Source organism: Panicum virgatum, chromosome 1N (assembly GCF_016808335.1).
Source record: "Panicum virgatum strain AP13 chromosome 1N, P.virgatum_v5, whole genome shotgun sequence".
Classification (NCBI taxonomy): Eukaryota; Viridiplantae; Streptophyta; class Magnoliopsida; order Poales; family Poaceae; genus Panicum; species Panicum virgatum.
The window spans coordinates 13888264-13906071 of NC_053145.1; the positions used below are offsets into that span (position 1 = coordinate 13888264).

Consider the following 17808-nt stretch of genomic DNA (forward strand, 5'->3'; position numbering starts at 1 on the left):
CCGGTGGTCAAACCGGTCCGGCCCGGTTACGGTTTGGGCCGGTACCAAACTGACCCAAATTCAAAATTTGGATTTGAATTCAACCGGTTTCCACCGGTTTTCGGTCAAACCGGTCCGGTAAACCGCTACCGGAGGGCGGCGATTTGACCGGACCGGTCGGGATTATTAACCCTGCCCATCTCCCACATGCATTCAGAGCAGCCACAATGTGCATCCGACACAAGTGGTAGGAAGGTGGGACCAGCAGCATGTGGTAGCAGTGATCCAAACATCCACACAATGTATGCCCGGTTTAAGTTGGGCCCCGCAATAAAAAAATCATCAATCCAGGCTCATGTGAGAGCAGACTTCTTAGCTGTTTGGCCTGGGAGCGGACGTGATGTCAGAAACAAATTTTTTTATTCGCTAGTACCCGGTAGTAGTGCTCCTACCGGTCAGAACTAATACCTGCTCCTCCTACCATCTCCACAATGTATCTTACCCGTTTGAAGCTCTTGCTACCCCTTACCACCTCCCACTTGGGGGTGCCCTCATGGTCCGTACGAACCTTTATTTTGTACGTTGCCAAGTACTCCTCGATTCCAAATCATGGTGGTTTTAGCATCTATCTACACATAACATTTATTTAGATTTATAGTAAAATCTATATATCTAGATTGAAAGAATTATTTCGTTAACTCTAAAGAAAGTTGCACTTAGTTTCTTGATCCTTTTCTCTTGAAACTTGGCTATTTGGCGCAAAATGAGTTTTGATTAGTTTCTTGAACCTTCACCACCTGCAGTTAGGTCTACAAGCTAATTATATTTAAAGGCATCAGTTTAGATTTTTAGCGCAAAAATGACAACATAAAGAAAATTTTCATCAATTTTTTGGTATTTTTCCCACTAGCAAAATATTTTCTAGGCATATATAAATCTATTTTCAGTTTTTAAGTCCCAGAAAATCGTAGGAACATGGTAAAAGAGTGAAAAATTCATTGAAGACATATCTAAGTATGTTGGATCCAACATAAAATACCAACAAGCTATTTGACCTACTGAAAAGTATATCCGAACGCCAAACAGCGAGCATTGATATGCGTCCACTGGCAAAGAGTCGGTAGCAGCTTTCAGATCTTTTGAGCTGGTAGAATTAATGTGTTCAAAAGCAGGCCTCATTACATCTATTCCTAATTTTAAATAGAATGTAAGAACGTATGGATTTCTATGTAAACAGAGTATCCCATTTCCGTAGGCTATTGATATCAATAGATCTTATACTTTTTGTCACCTGTAGTTATCTATTAATAGCAATATCATAGCCTCATGAATTTTGAATTTAGGGGTGCACCGAATAAGCTTGGATTTCAGGATTTATTTTACAATTAATAGCATTATTTCTCTAGGGATGTATCGAGAGGTCCATGGCGAACTAACACACTGCTCCCTCCGTGCCATAAAGATGGTTCATTTAGCCTTTAGATTTTGTCCCACAACGATTGTTCATTTACTAGATTATAGTAAAGTCTATCTAATTAAAGTAATATCAAATACCAAAAAAAATTGCATAGAGAATGGTATGGAGCCAATGAAATGCTTAAGTGAATGTACTTTTCTGGTTCCAATATATTTGCATTTATTGAGGATTTAGAAAACTAAATAAATAGCGTTGTCTTCAACCACAATTGCTATGTTTAATTAAAGGTAATATGAATATTTTCTACTACTAGAAATAAGTCTGAATTTTTTTAAATGAACAATTTTAGTGGAACGGAGGGAGTAGATGAATGCGCGTACATATACAAGAGTGCGTGCGTTTGTACTCTAAGAAAGGGAAAACTGCGAAGGGCGTGTGCCCGTAGCAATTTTCTCCTTGCGCTGGATGTCCTGCGGACTCGTTGGGACGGAATTAACCGTATTAAACTCTTTTCGTCCACGGGTGACGACTGACGAGGATGGGGGTCAACATGGCAGGGCATAACTGGGAAAAAAGATTCCCAGCATTATGCGCGCCTGATTAGGCAACCAAATTAAGCGGCAAATGATAGGAGTAGGGCAGACCCGTGCCGTTGACCCGTGCAGCTCACGGGAAAAAGGACACTTGTCCATTCGCATCCCCACATGGCCTCGCCCAATGGCCTCCCGCGGGAGCCACCGCCCAGGGATTTTCTGCGTTTTTGCGTCAAGCGCAATCTGGCGACAGCAGTCAGCAGCCACACCTGAATGACCCCTTTCTCTTTTTCTATGTCTTTTGGAACGTTTCCGATGTGTTAACAGCCAATTCAGAACTAACATAAAAAAAGACAGTCAATTCAGAACTAACTTCCTCTCCTAAAAAAAATTCAGAACTAACTTACATATACAACCTCCGGTCACTTTTACATGACGTTTTCAGACAGCAAAATAGTTCCTGCAACACGCGTGATATATTGGAGTGTAGGGAGTACGAGATTCTAAGGAACTACGGCGACAAAATTACTTGTGGCTCTTTACTTGACGCGTGTCGATCGAGTTCTCCAAAATGCACAATTCAAATGTGGTAGAAAATGGTGGTGTCGTGCTCCTTCGCTGCATCCCATTTACGCCAACCCAGCGACAATTTGATCACCAACTAGCCTTTGATGGCGTGACTGATCGCCAGCCACCGGCGACAATTGGACATTCCCCGGCCCAAAGCGACCCGTCCGGACACGCTTTAGCAGCGCTTTCGTTTCGTTTCGTTTCGTCTCATCTTTGGACATTCCTGGTGGATGAGAATGTGGTGGTGGTGGACAGGCAGGGCGTGCCCACCGCGGCACCGCGCCCTGCCTCCGTTGTCCTCGCTGCGGTGGCCGTTGCTCCATCCGGGAAAGATGCAAGACCCCCAAAGGCTGGTTGGATAGATTGCCCGGGACTAGGAGGATTTCTGTTGCGAGATCGGTGATGGGGCCAGATCACGCTACGCCTTTTCGCTTTGGCGCACGGACAGGACAAGCGCGACATGATCTTTGGACGTAGCGGTGGTGGAGAAGAAACGCGCACTAGCTAGTAGCTTTTGGGCGACGGGCTTGGTAATGTGATGACGGTGATACGACGGGAGAGTTGAGAACGGGCACGATTGGTGCATACTAGTTGTCCCTCCCCTAAAGCACAAAAAAAACTATGTTGTGTCCACCCACGAAAACGTCCCCCGCTGAGGAACCCAAACCTACTGCGCCCAGAAAATTGTACCCAGTATTGTGCCTCCATCAAAATCTACAGCTCAGATTCATCCGGTGATGGTTCAACTCAGATCGACGGCCACGATCCTCTGGATCATGCGCTTCCCTCCCAACCACGCGAGGCTCCCGCGCGCCTCACGCACATCCGGCCGCGGCTCGAAGCCTGGGTGCAGCACGATCGTCCGTTTTCCCTTTTGTTTCTTCTCTACCACTTTGATCGCACGTCCTGCACCAGATGCAAAACCAGCGATCAATTCCCTGTCGTCCGCCCTCGCCTCCTGCGCCATCATCGCGACGTCCTCGCCACGATCCTCGCGACGTCCTCGCCACGATCCTCGCTACGACGCGCCGCCTCTCCCAGTCCACCCTCGCGCTCGCGACACCCTCGCGCTCGCGACGGGACCCGGAGCAGACCGGGATCAGGCCGCTCCGCCTCTCCCAGCCCGCCCTCGCGGGCTCGCCCTCCTGCGCGCCACCCTCCCGAAATCCTGGTGACGATCACCTACGCCGCCTGCCCTCGCCTACTTCGCCATCCTCCCGACGACCTCGCGACGGGATCCCACAACAGAACGGGATCGCGCCTCTCCTAACCCGCCCTCGCCTTCCTGCAGCTACTGTTGGGCCATCACGCCATCCCTTCGGCGAGCGGATCATGCCTCCTCCTCAAGTCCGGCTGCGTTCGATCATCTCTGCTGCAGGTTAGTAGCAAAACGGAACCCCCTCGATGCCCGCTCTCTATTCCTCCGCTCAACGCACTCCTGCGTACCCTAAATTGCAAGGAATTTGGGCTGTACGGTGCCTCTGGCCACCATGGCTGTTGCCCGAGCTTTTTGCACGTTACCCCTTAAGTCCATGGAGTAATTCTGTTTTTTCCTTATAATATATATTATTTATTTCTATAATCTATTATGTGTTTTATGGCGGAGCTGCCACGGTGTTCGCGGAAGCTTCGCCGGGAGTGACGACACCTACAAAACTCACGACCAGGGCATCGTGCAAGTGCCTACCAAGGTCACACATACACGGCCTTTGCAATTGCTTTCCTGACAGTTCTGTTTTGCTCTAAAGTCATGGCGGGACTGACGCAAAAATGACCTGCGCTGAGTGACATCACAACACAGGTACATTGATTGATTACACAATGCAAAAACTTACTTCGACATATATGCCATCCTCATTGCCTACTGTGTGCAAACAGATGCTTTGGACGAGGCTGAACGTAAGAGGCTACAAAGGAACGCCAGGCGGGTGAAACGTCGAGCTGAAATGACTGATGAACAAAGACAAGAAATAAATAGGAAGCAACGTGAATATCGAGCACGAAAAAAGGCGGAATCAAGCTATACTCCCAACGCTGTCCAAACACCAAGTTCAGTGGTAGGTTTGTAAAGATAAGGTCGATTGCAAGCCATTAACACAATTCATTTGAAGCATAAAACATTAAATGATGTCGCTTACTGTACGAGGGACTACTCAGTTGAGTTCTCAAACACCGTTCCTAATAACTGATGTCTCTACCGTTGTCCAAGTACCAAGCTCACAAGTCAATGAAAATCTTATTCCATGTTCAGTGGCAGGTTTGTGGAGATACGGTCGCTTGCATGCCAGTAATACAACTCATTCCAAGCATTAAAAAATTAAATGATGCCTTTTACTGTAGATGGGACTACTCAACTGGGTTATCAATCACCGTTCCTAACTGGTGTCTCTACCGTTGTCCAAGTACCAATCTCACAAGTCAATGAAAATCTTATTCCAGAAGATGACCCCAGGGAATGGCTACACAGGAATGATAATTACTTTCCAAACCGTTTAAAAAGAAATCTTGCAACTATCTCTGACCATTGTAGGAACACCAACGACCCCTCAACTATTAGAACCCTGCCTTCTGAAGGTGAACTACTTCCACGTTTTCATCCCTAATTCATTCTATGAGTTTGTTGCCTGTTTTTAAGTATCTATATTCGCATGTCCTGTTGTAGCTGGGAGATCAAGAGGGACAGCCTCCTAAAAAATAGGGAAAGATGTATCAATATGAGTGAACAGAAGAAAAATGAATTATTGCAGCGGAATCGAGAATACAAGAGGAAGGCGAAATTAATCATGACCACTCCAGAACAGACACCAGTGCCAACTATAAGCCCGGGTTAGCAAATACATAAATTATTGTGTTGCCACACCGTCTAAATTGCCTTATTAATTGTACATCTTATTGTTTTCCGTTATTTTGCAGACAATACAATGCCTACGCGGACCATGAACTAGATAATGCAGCACCCTGATGAAGAAGATTTCGACCCCCACTTATTTGAGCCTACCCACCCTATGGATGAAGGAGGTGAGGAAATTGACATCAGCGAAGGCCATCAATTACACAACCAGGATTTTTTTCATGATGATGGGATATTACAACTTAATCAAAGTATACATCTAATCATTAATTTGTAGACAACTCCTATTTCAATCATCAAACAACAATCATAATGTAGAATTGACACTTTGCACCCAGGTGATGACTACGAATCGTTTAGGGTGCTGGGTGAGACTCCTGATTCGGCAAATGTTCCTGAAGATCCATATGATTTAATTTACCAAAGCTTGCCAGCTAGACATAAATTGAGATATGTCCCTGACTGCTGGTACAGTGGTGCAAAGCGATTTCAATATGAGAAACCCGTATTTTGTTGCAGAAAAGGCAAGATAAGCATTCATATATCGGAGATGCCTGATGAACTAAAAAGATTGTTCACAAGTCAAGTGGATGCTGATGCAAAGTATTTCCAAAAACATATACGGTACTTCAACTCTCATTTCTCCTTCACAAGTCTTGGAGTTACGCTCGATCACCGAGTTAGCACTGCAGTAGGGACGGGTATTTATAATTTCAGAGTCCAAGGAGGGTTGTACCATCGACTTGACCCTTTAGTGCCAGGTTGCCATGGTTCGCGTCATTTGCAGCTATACTTTTATGATACAAACGATCAAACATTGTCACATAGAGTTCGACGGTCTCCTGACCTGGATATCAACATCATCCGGAATATACTACGAATATTGCAGGATAATCCATATGTTTAGACTTTCAATACAGTTGGTGCTATTCCAAACTTGGATGACTATTGTATTGAACTAAACACAAATGTCACACCTGACCAGAGAAGGTATAATGCACCAACGACATCACAAGTCGCTGCTATCTGGATGGAAGGGAATGATCCACAGAGAAGTTTTGATAGGAGTGTGCTTGTATATGCCAGAGGAGACCGGCCACGGTATATCAAAGCATATCATGGTTGCTATGACCCATTGTCTTATCCTGTATTCCACCCTAGAGGGGAAACCGGATGGAACAAATTCATGCCATACAGTGATGCGGTGTCAATAATACAGATGCCTCAAAACCCTACTCCAGCTGATGTGCAACCCATGGATGACATCACTGATGCAGACCATGGTGCGTTTTATATTCATGTATTCTGTGTTTTATATTCATGTATAAATGTATTTATTTTTATTCATTACTTGTGCAGATGATATACATGCTGCTGAGGATCAATTGGATGGAGACGATGATGACATGCAAGAAGAAGATTTCATCAGCAGGGTTGCTGAGGCATCTCAGCAACCCATATATGTTACTATAAGGGAGTGGTGTGCCTTCAAACTGCAGATTCGAAGGGAGATTTTTAATGTCTCGTTGTTCGGAGGGCGCCTTTTCCAACAATGGACAGTTGACATGTATATTAAGATGGAGTCCATGAGGCTTGATTGGTACTCTAATCCGAAACACCAAAAAATAATAAGGGCTGAACTATACCAGGTGAGGAAAATATATTTACTTTTGGATTTTTTTGGCTGATGACAGTTACTATTTTACGGATATTACACACTGCTCATAGATCCGCATATTATTGTTTTACTCCATTGTAGGGATTGGTTGATGTAATTAATGCTGGAGAGACACGGGGTTCCAAGGTTGGTAAGATAATTGTTCTTCCAAGAACATTTCCAGGATGCGATCGTGATATGCAACAAAGGTTTCTTAATGCAATGGCTATTGTCCAATGCTTTGGCAAGCCTGATTACTTCATCACAATGACTTGCAATTCTTACTGGGACGGGATAGTGTGCAATCTTGAACCTAGCCAGACACCACAAGATCGACCGGAACTGGTGTCAAGAGTTTACAAGGCAAGGTTACGCGACTTCAAACACTTATTGATCAAGAAAAAATATTTTGGAGAAGTTGCAGCATATTGTCATGTTACTGAATTCCAGAAAAGAGGCTTGCCACATGAGCATTTTCTGTTGATCATGAAGCATGGTAGCAAATTAACGACCCCAGAAGGTCATGATAAATTTATTTCGGCCGAGATACCAGATAAGGACAAATACCCGGTGTTGCATGCTTTGGTGATCAAGCATATGCTGCATGGACTGTGTGGCATCCTAAATAGGAAATGCCCGTGTATGATGGATGGGGTGTGTCGCTTTCGCTATCCTAGACAATTTTGCTCTGCAACATAGCAAGGAACCGACTCATACCCTTTGTATAGGAGGAGAGATGATGGACGCCGCGTGAGGATCAGGGGTGCAGAGTTAGATAACAGATGAGTTGTGCCATACAATCCTGGATTGCTAATGCGCTATAACTGCCACATAAATGTTGAAGCTTGCTCAAACATCAAAGCCGTTAAATATCTATATAAGTATGTCTATAAAAGGCATGACCGTGCTTCATTCTCAGTTGATCCCTCTCAACACGAGCAAGATGGAGTAATCAATGAGATTCGTCAGTAAAGGAATGCGAGATATATATCATCATCCGAGGCTATGCATAGGATCTTTGGTTTCCTACATTTTGGTGTCTATCCAGCTGTACTGCAGCTCCAACTGCACTTGCCTGGCATGCAGTCTGTTCCTTATGAGGAGTCTGAGAACCTTGAGGATGTTGTGAGGCGCCCTGGTTCTGATATGACCACTCTTACTGAGTACTTCAAAATGAACACTGTCGACAGCTATGCAAGGAAATTGTTGTACAGAGAGTTTCCTGAACACTACTGATGGATCAAAAGTGGAAAGGTGTGGTAAAGAAGAAAGCAAAACGGTCGACAGATTGGACAGATTATATATGCAAACCCTGCTGAAGGGGAGAGATACTTTTTGAGAGTGCTATTGAATCACATGAGAGGTGCAACCTCATATGAGAATTTGAGAACAGTGGCTGGCATCACGTACTCTACGTTTAAGCATGCAAGAAAAGGCCTCATCGAGACAGATAGGTCACTCGACGACTGCTTGACTGAGTTTGCCACTTTTCAGATGCCATGTTCCCTGCGAAGGTTATTCGGATCATTCTGGTTTTTTGTGAGGCCACAGATATACGTGGCCTTTGGGAGAAGCACAAGAATGCAATGGGTGCCAATACAGCCGCTGTGGAGCAACATGTGCTAAGAGACATACGAGATATGGTCCACTCAATGGGGAAGGATTTCAGAACTTATGGTCTTCCTAATGTGAATGATGCAGGTAATTAATTTAGTTGCCATCTAGCAAGCTTATGGTTCTGTGATGTCTGATATACGTTATTTAATTTATACTTTCTTCTCCAAAATAGGTGAATTTTCCAATGACATGATGCGATATGTTAGAGAGGAACAAAATGTCAGAGTAGACCAATATAAGTCACTTAACAAGGAGCAACGTGCAGGATTTGATGAAATCATGCATCATGTCAAAGATAGAAAAAGCCAAATATTTTTCATAGATGGTCCAGGAGGCACGGGGAAGACATTCCTTTACAAGGCATTTCCTGCAAAAGTGAGATCAGAAGGTTTGATAGCTATTGCAACTGCCACTTTAGGTATAGCAACGTCTTTATTGCCCGGAGGCCGCACTGCACACTCAAGGTTTAAAATCCCAATTAAACTTGGAGACCATTCCATGTGCAACTTCACAAAGCAGAGTGGCACCGCAGAGTTGCTTCGCATGGCATCCTTGATTATATGGGATGAAGCTGCAATGACAAAACATCAAGCAGTTGAGACACTTGATAGGTCCCTACAAGATATTATGGATTCTACTTTGCCATTTGGAGTAAAGGTTATGGTATTTGGTGGAGATTTTAGGCAAGTCCTTCCTGTCATGACACGTGGTTCAAGAGTGCAGATAACCGATGCTACATTGCAAAGATCTTATTTGTGGGAAAATATAAGAAAGATTCGGTTGTCACAAAACATGAGGGCACAGTCTGACCCATGGTTTTCTGAATACCTGCTTCGAATTGGAAATGGAACTGAGGAAACCATTGGAGATGATTACATTCGCCTCCCTAATGATATTGTGATTGGTTATACAGACACAGATGTGGTACTTCAAACATTAATTCAACATGTTTTCCCATCACTCGAAGAAAATGCAACATCAACAACTTATATGAGCACGCGTGCAATTCTTTCAACAAAAAATGAGCATGTCGATAAGTTGAATGCAATGATGATTGATAACTTCCCAGGGGTGGAAACTGTTTTCCACAGCTTCGACTCTGTAGATGATGATTCACATAATCACTACCCAATTGACTTTTTGAACTCAATCACTCCAAATGGCCTCCCCCCACACGAATTGAAGCTCAAAATCAACTGTCTTGTGATCCTTCTTCGCAGTCTTGATCCAAACAACGGGTTGTGCAATGGAACAAGACTTATGGTGAGAGCACTGCAGCCCAATGCAATTGATGCCCAAATTGTTGGTGGACAACATGTAGGGAAAAGGGTGTTCATACTAAGAATCCCTATATGTCCCTCCGATGATATGTCACTTCCTTTCAAGTTCAAGAGAAAACAATTCCCATTACGCCTCAGTTTTGCCATGACCATAAATAAATCTCAGGGACAAACCATCCCTAATGTTGGAATTTACCTTCCCGAGCCTGTGTTCTCACATGGACAACTTTATGTTGCATTGTCAAGGGGTGTATCAAGAGCTACTACAAGAATTTTGGCTAAACCAAAAAAGGAATTAGACCCCACTGGTAAGAGCACCAAAAATATAGTCTACAAGGACGTGCTCAACTGGTGATCAATGGTGAGTATAATCTTGGTGAAGCTGCAGCTCCTTTTTTTTGTTGCATATATAATGTGAGTTTGCGTTCCAGATTATATTCTTGACATTATTGACCCGTATTTGTTACGATAATGTCATCCCAAGATTACATTAGTGATGATGCTACTTCCCATGCTCAAAACATACTTGTGCCTTTGATTTGTACAATTTATTCATATCGTAGCTTTTTTCAGTCTCTAAGGACAAATTTGATGCAGGGCTTTGTAATAAATGGAGCATTGAGAAGCAGAGGTTGGCTTCGATCTTCGACTTGCTCCAACTGAAGATATAGGATTGCGTTAGTGTATCATGTGCTTTTCTTGTGAGAAGATGAAGTATCTTGAAGCATCGAGAGTTACTTGTTCATAATATTTGCCCCTTTGGTGTACATGAATACTTCATACTTCTAGCAAGTTAAATGTGATTTTTCTAGCAAGTTACATGTGATTTTGCTCTATGGATGTGTCTTTGTTATAATAAACATAATAGCTCTCTATGTCACATCTCGTGTCAAACATATATTTCTTGTTAGTGTGCTGTTTTTTGTACATCTAAAATAAACCCGTAGCATTAGCACGGGCACATTACTAGTAGCATTTAGCTACTCCCAACATGGTTTACAAGGGACTTAAATTACGGCTTTTAAAAAAGAGAAAATTATCGGCATGTACCCACAGTGCTTGCTGTTGCTGAATGACCTTCATTGATGCGGGCTTTATGTTTTTTTCCAAATTTTTTTTGTTTAATAATCTAGTAGTTGTCCAGACTCAGTTAAAGAAGCATCTCGCGTGCGCACCGCACCAGTCGTTGTCCGAGTGTCCGGGACTGCAAACGCTTGCCCACACGGGTGCTCATGGGCCGCATCTCAAGCCAGGAGCCCCATTTCCCACCCTTTTGTATATGATATTGAACAACTTCGGCTGGCCTTTGGCTCACGTTTAGAGAAGGGACATATTTTCGTACAGTTTCTGTGGAAAACCGGTCCAAAGCGTACAAAATTCTTAGCGAACTCCCACGCCCAGCTTTGCACGCCGCCGTCGGCATCCAAGGTTCTCACCTGACAACACCTGCTGCAGCAAGCAACAGCACTAGCAGGAATGCAGGATGCTTTCCTCTCCAAGAAGGGAACCTGCCTCCTTTTGTCAGCCTCACGGTTTGAGAATTGGGGTCCGCGATATCTCGTGCAAATTGCCAACAATCCATGTCCATTCCACCCGTTCCAACAAGCCCAATGCTGAAAATAACTGTACAAATGGTACGGCCGGACAACGTTGGTAGCCTTATTGCCAAGCCATACTGAAACTGTTTCTACAATTCAGATGAGCTTTGCCTGGATTTGAACCGGAAGCATAAAACCTGAAGGCTCATAAGTAGATCAGTTCAGAGTCTAGATGAATTTCCCGGTACAAAGAAACATATTTACATTCGCTCCAGTAGCCTACAGCCTACTTACACAAGATTCAAGCACATGCCAATCGAACGAGAACAGTTAGGAGCTGAAGCACACCTCCATTCCCAGGGTAAAGAGTACCTGCAAGGCTGCAACATCTAGAATGCCTCGCAATTGCGAAACACACTGCGCATCCTACCGGCAAAACACTTTTGACCCATTTTCTTTTCTATTTCCACATATTCCATTTTACATACATATAAGCAATGACAATGGACGACTATAGCAAGATCTATATCAAGCCATGAAGCAACACATGCAAAAAGAAAGAAAGGAAAAAAACAAAAGAACAGGATGCCAAAAGAGGTGGCAAAAAAGCAGAGGCTGGAGAGGGGCAGGCCGAATGGCAGCGCAGCAGAAAGAGGCAGGCAGTGAAGCGTCAAAATTAGAGTTACAACTTACAACCATGCCATCCCTTGCGCGTGCGCCCTACCGTGATGAGCTTCTGTTAGAGACACGGCCATGGAAAACATCATCTGCTCCTCGATGCTATCTGGACGGAAGTGGCTCGGAGCCATGGCGAAGTTCTCGGTGAAAGGCAATGGCTGCATGATCCCTGCGTCCGCCATGATATCCGATCCGGCATAGCTTGTTCCTGCCTCCGCGCCCTCCGACCAGTGGTCGGTTGAGCACTCCCCCTCCTCTCGTACCGCTTCTCTGCTGCAGCTTGGTGCAATCCCGCTCCAGGTGTCTAGTGAGCTGTTTTCAACAGCGCACATGCTTCCACCAGAGATGTTGCATGGTCGGCGGATCATGTCATAGACTGGGAATGTGCTACTGCCAGCCATATAAGAGAAATCCATGCTGGGTGGCTGGTGCTCAGCCAAAGCCGCAACCGCACAGGAATACCCACCAGGATGAGGCATTTCCATTGGAGCGGCTGGAAGGAATGCCTGCCTCTCACGTGTCTGTGGCTCAATTACAGGAAAGTAGCTGCCACAAACAGGGTTCACTAGATGTCCTTGTTCCTGCTAAAGAAATAAAAAAAGCATATATAAACTTTGCTTTGACATAGTAAATACATAAGTTTCAAAGATAAGATTATGGTTTCAATTTAACAAGCTTAACAAAATCCAATCTCAAAAGGAGTTTTAAAAGGATCTTGTCATGACAAACAGCCAAGGAGTAATGTAAATGTTGTCATTTATCAATTATCATATAAAATGCCCTGACAAGCAACAATTTCTTGAAGTCATCCCAGCAAATACTATGTATGTACTCTTGACCACAAACCACAGATGTTCTACGTTACTCGGATGCCAATTACTGGTTATCGCTTGCAAGTTGAAAGCAATAGCAAAAAACAGGCACACAGCTGGAACTTCATGCAAGTTTCAAAGGAACTGCCAGCTTCATAACAATAAGACAACTGTACACACAACTCAGTAAGCAAACAAAGGGCATCTACTATAATTTCAGTTTAGTTACTCTACCTTCACGCCCAGAAAAATTCTATTCGTATAAAATGCAAGAAGAAAGATTGTGAAAGCATCAATAACCCTCGGACAGACCCAAAACCATATGAACTGCAGTTATTTGAAAACAAGATCTAAAAAATATTCTTGAGTTACCTTAAATTAAGACCAAACACAGAATAGCCAACAATGAGTACGAAGAAAACAAAACTGTCAATTCAAGCTCCAAAAGTGTCTGCACAAACTAAATCTGGCGCTCCTAAGTACCAGAAGCAAATTCTCATAGCACACGGTCAAATAACTGCACATCAGATTTTGCACAGATCAAACAAATGATGCCTCGAACAGATATGGTACTGGCCCAAAAGTAACCACTGCAGCATGTTTTGCTTTAGCTAGGATTCTGGCTACGCACAATCAGGCAGCTCTTGACCCAACTGGCACCAAAAGGCAAGAAGAAACAGTAGACTTGCAAGATTTTTACTCTTTTTTTGCACAAGAGTGATTGCAGACAAGACAATTTGATTAATAGAAAATTTTCAAACAGCCCTAACTACAACCATGCAACAAAGCTACACTGTCCACTCCCTAAACTAGTACCCAAAAAAACAAGGCGCATTTGAAATCTACATAATTGGCTAAAAATCTAGAGTTGAGAAGTTAATTCATGCAATCATCATAACATACAATCAATTCAACTTGATATTCAGAACACAGAGAGCTAATATTACATAGCAAGAGAAAACATGAACAACCAAAATCTGGATCACAATGAGCCACTATGAATTAAGATATGACCACTATGTTTGTGAAGCTCATAGAACACTGCTACATAATAATTGGTCCAATAAATTAGCATTCATAATATAATTCAAGTTAATTCCTACCAACTAACCTGAATGGAACGCCAAATTGCTTCCATAACCATCATATCCTCCAGATTCATGTCAACGTTGTCATCGCTGTCAGCAAAACAGGTGGCATGGTTGTTAGATGCCAATTCGATATCAACAGTTGCACATACTTTCTTGTCAAAACAAGAGACTAAGTCTCAAGGATATCTAAACTTGCAAATTCCAAGCTGCAACAAAGAAAGCTTGAATGTTTCAAATGAAACATCAAAGGGACAAATTAAACATACCGGTTATGCCTAGAATGGAAAGGCCGCATGCTAGTCTGGTTAGAGCATGAAGGTTCAGATGAACAGCATTCAGTTCCTTGGTCAGCACATTGATATGATGGCACTGAAAAGGACATGACAATATGGCAGTGTAGGTTATTAGATTAAGCTGCAGAAAGATAGCATTATTAGGTGAGCATGTTAGTCACATCCATTGCTAACCTGAAAAGGATGTGCTGCAAATATCTCGATACTCCACTTCTTTAGTTGGGGTTACAGTCCTGCTAGAAGAACACCTGCTCTGTTTTCTTTTCATTTTAGCCTCTTCATCTTGAATTTCTTTCTGGCGAATCCTCAACTGTGCTTCTATGACTTTCTGCTCTTCCTGCAATATGTTATACATAAGCTAAAGAAATGCAAACTGCATCTAAATATTATATAGAAATTGACAACTTATAAATGGAAGATGGTGGCATTAAAAGATGGGACATACAAACTGCTCTATGCTCCTTTCCTCCTTCGTTTTCACACCACGATACTCCACAGCATAATTGGGTGTTTTGCAGAATGGGCATCTTCAATGGTTAAGTATTTTTCATGAGAATTGAGAAGGCACATGGATTACCAAAAAGTATGTAACTAAGACGAGATGGAATAAAGGATACTCACTGTGTAGGCCGAGCATTATGAGTCGGTTTCATTTGAAGAAAGCACTCTGTAAAAATGTCGAGCAAGATATGTAAAGGATATTTGTAGGTGATGAATGGCTGGATGCCTGGATCAACAGTGGAGAAGATGTATTACCTGTACATATCCCCTTCGAGCAACATTTTGAACGATTGAGGCTTGGATAGTACTACAATACACAAAAACAATCTTTTAGATTCAAGGATAAATCATAGAGTGGTTGCACAAAGCAACAGTTTTCTATCTAGTTGTTACACGCAAATAATGTGAATGCTAAAACACTTTTAAGATGCAATAGCACACCTTCTTCACTACCACTGACTAAATTCCACAAGTACTTCGGAAGGTAGTGATAAAAATGCAGTAGAATTGCAGTACAGGTCCAATTACGGTTGCAGTAAAAGCATCTGAAGCCATCTGAATGCAGGCAAAATTAACAACATTCCCAAATTTCTTTATGAGCCTGGAATGAGTACCCAAAATGTCCGTGAACAAAATTATTTCATCCAATAGAGGCGTAACCCTTTTTATAACCAATATCTTAAATGAAATCACATTGAAACAGACACATGCTAACATTGTATAGAAGGAGTTTTGACAGTTTTCAAGTTAAAAATGTCCAATACCCTGGTACAGGGCTAATAATTTGGTTTGGAATAAGGTTAGTTTCTTGCAAGGCTCGTAATACACCCATCCCAGGAGCATCTAAAAATACTACTTATTTCAAGTGACGCGCCAGCATGTTACAACATTATCATCACATAGGAACACGGGGCAATAGAACAAACGTAAGCTACATTCCTCTAGGAATTAACATCAATGTCACATTGGCACTCAAAACCTCGTATAGCACAACAGTTAGCCATCGAAAAGAAATTGAGAAAATTCTCCAACCAACATGATCAAAGCATCAAACGAAGTATAATAACCATCTTAGGATGGCACATAGTAGCACATTTTGCACAATGTACGTGTACTGATGTCCTAGCAGAGCCGCTGATACGAACATAGGCATACAGAACACCTCCACCATTACTGTGGTTTGCAATACTTGCTGGTGACTCGAGGTAGCAAGCAGAAACAGTCAAGTCATGAAAACATGCAACTGTACTAAACCTCTGCCGGTCCTAAGAGCTTCCAGAGGCACAACCCAGAATATCCCTATCGGATTTCTCACAATGCGCGTACAGAAGCAGAGCCGCAGATGCCAACACAGGCGCACAGAACAAAAATACGACGCCACTGTTAACTGCACTTTGCAGGACTAGCGGACAAATTGTGCTATTAGCCTGGAAACGTGACTAAGCGTACTGAAAACCCTGGTCCTCGGAGCTTCCAGAACACCATCTAGAACCACGTGCCCGCACATCAACCCCCGCCGTAACAGAGTCGCGGCAACGGCACTCGGAAATCCAACAGAACCAACCGCTAATCGACCAAGCAAACCCCCGCCAGAGCTTCCCCCTCCGCCCAGGTCACCCGCGGTCGGACACCGGAGCCGCGGCGAACGCGGCCGCCGGAATTGGCAGGAGGGTGAAGCGGGAGGGGTGAGCAAGGGCGGGGAGATCTCCCCGCGCGTGCTTACCAGGAAGCAGATGGGGCACTCCTCGAGGTCCCCTCCGCCGGCCGCGGCGTCGTCGGCGCCCGGGTAGCAGGGCGCGAGCTTGGCCTCGAGGATCAGCTTGCGCAGCTTCTTCTGGTCGATGTCCCTGTGCTCGTAGAGCCCCTGCGGGTGCGTGAACCGCTCCTCCACCCCCGCCTTCCGCCTCCCGCCTATCCGGTTCCCCATCCCGCCCAGATCCGCCGCCGCCGGAGAGGAAACCCTGGCTCCGCCCGCTCCCGCACTGGCGCCCCCCGCCGTCACCGTAGATACATACGGTGTACACGCAGCAGCGGGGGAGGGGGGGCGTATGCGCTGTCGCAGCGGGCGAGGCGAGGTGGGAGTGATTTTTTTAAAAAAAGGTTTTTCCTCGGGGCGGGTGGGGGAGGAAAGGAAGCGGAGGCAGGCGGGCAGGCGGCAGAGGCGAGCAAAAGAGAAGCGGGGAGCGGGCGCACGCTGCACGCTGCACGCTGCACGCGACGGCCGCAGCAGGGGCAGGGCAGCAGCTTCTGCCGCTGCGAGAGAGACTGCGGCGCGGCTTCCCCTCCCCCTCTCTCCGCCTGTAAACCTGCTGCTGGGATTACTATAATAAAACGGGGGACCGGGCGGGCGGACCTCCCCCACCGGCAAGCAGGGCCACTGTGGAGTGGAGTGTCGACTGGGGCGGAGGAGTGAAGGTCACGGGGCCGGCCGGCGGTAGCCGTTTGATATCCGTGATGCCACATGTGGAAGTGAATTACATACACCTATGTGGAAGTGAATTACAGTAAAAAAATAGCTAAGTTTTGAAGAGATTTTTTGTAGCTAAGTTCATAAAAGATTTTTTAGCAGGTGTTGTGATGTTTGGCTCGTCTATTCGAAGAAAGAATATATATACTACTACAAAAACGTTGATTTGTCCCGGTTGGGAAACCCGTGTTGTCCCAATTTCCCAACCGGAAATGCCAGTCTGGGACAAAAAGGGTGCCCTTTTGTCCCCGGTCTGGCAACCGGGACAAAAGAGGACTTTTTCTCCCGGTAACACCAACAGGGACAAAAGGTCCTTTTTTTCATGTTTTCGTTTTCTTAATTCTTTTTCTATTTCAATTATACTTTTGCATTTCAATTAAACTTATGTATTGGAATTCAGTGTGTATGATCTCCACTAATATATACATATATATAGTTACCTATATAATATTTGTCCTAGATAGTTTTCATATATAAATTAATTCACTTATATATATATGTATATATGTATACACATATCTATA

General features: G+C 44.1%; 2 protein-coding genes and 1 long non-coding RNA gene across 4 annotated transcripts; 2 read left to right on the forward strand and 1 right to left on the reverse strand.

Moving 5' to 3' along the window:
• Nucleotides 1-3427: 3427 nt before the first annotated feature.
• Nucleotides 3428-5699, forward strand: LOC120653968. Its single transcript, XR_005666916.1, has 4 exons — nucleotides 3428-4300; nucleotides 4378-5073; nucleotides 5162-5325; nucleotides 5413-5699. It is a non-coding gene; the product is annotated as an uncharacterized LOC120653968 (long non-coding RNA).
• A 2807-nt stretch (nucleotides 5700-8506) lies between these two features.
• LOC120653325 (ATP-dependent DNA helicase pif1-like) lies at nucleotides 8507-10259 on the forward strand. The gene is made up of 2 exons (XM_039931088.1): nucleotides 8507-8708; nucleotides 8797-10259. The coding sequence occupies exons 1-2, from the start codon at nucleotides 8507-8509 to the stop codon at nucleotides 10257-10259; spliced, it is 1665 nt and encodes a 554-aa protein (XP_039787022.1).
• Nucleotides 10260-11635: 1376 nt separating this feature from the next.
• Nucleotides 11636-17037, reverse strand: LOC120655246 (E3 ubiquitin-protein ligase GW2-like). Of its 2 annotated transcripts, none has more exons than XM_039932995.1 (8): nucleotides 16541-17037; nucleotides 15073-15124; nucleotides 14938-14983; nucleotides 14762-14843; nucleotides 14491-14653; nucleotides 14290-14392; nucleotides 14044-14110; nucleotides 11636-12701 (listed from the first exon to the last, which is right to left on the reverse strand). In XM_039932995.1, the coding sequence occupies exons 1-8, from the start codon at nucleotides 16742-16744 to the stop codon at nucleotides 12132-12134; spliced, it is 1287 nt and encodes a 428-aa protein (XP_039788929.1). In that variant the 5' UTR covers nucleotides 16745-17037; the 3' UTR covers nucleotides 11636-12131. The 2 variants fall into 2 exon arrangements, with proteins under 2 accessions (XP_039788929.1, XP_039788927.1); XM_039932993.1 differs by having other exon boundaries at nucleotides 11636-12704; nucleotides 16541-17027.
• Between the last annotated feature and the right edge of the window lie 771 nt (nucleotides 17038-17808).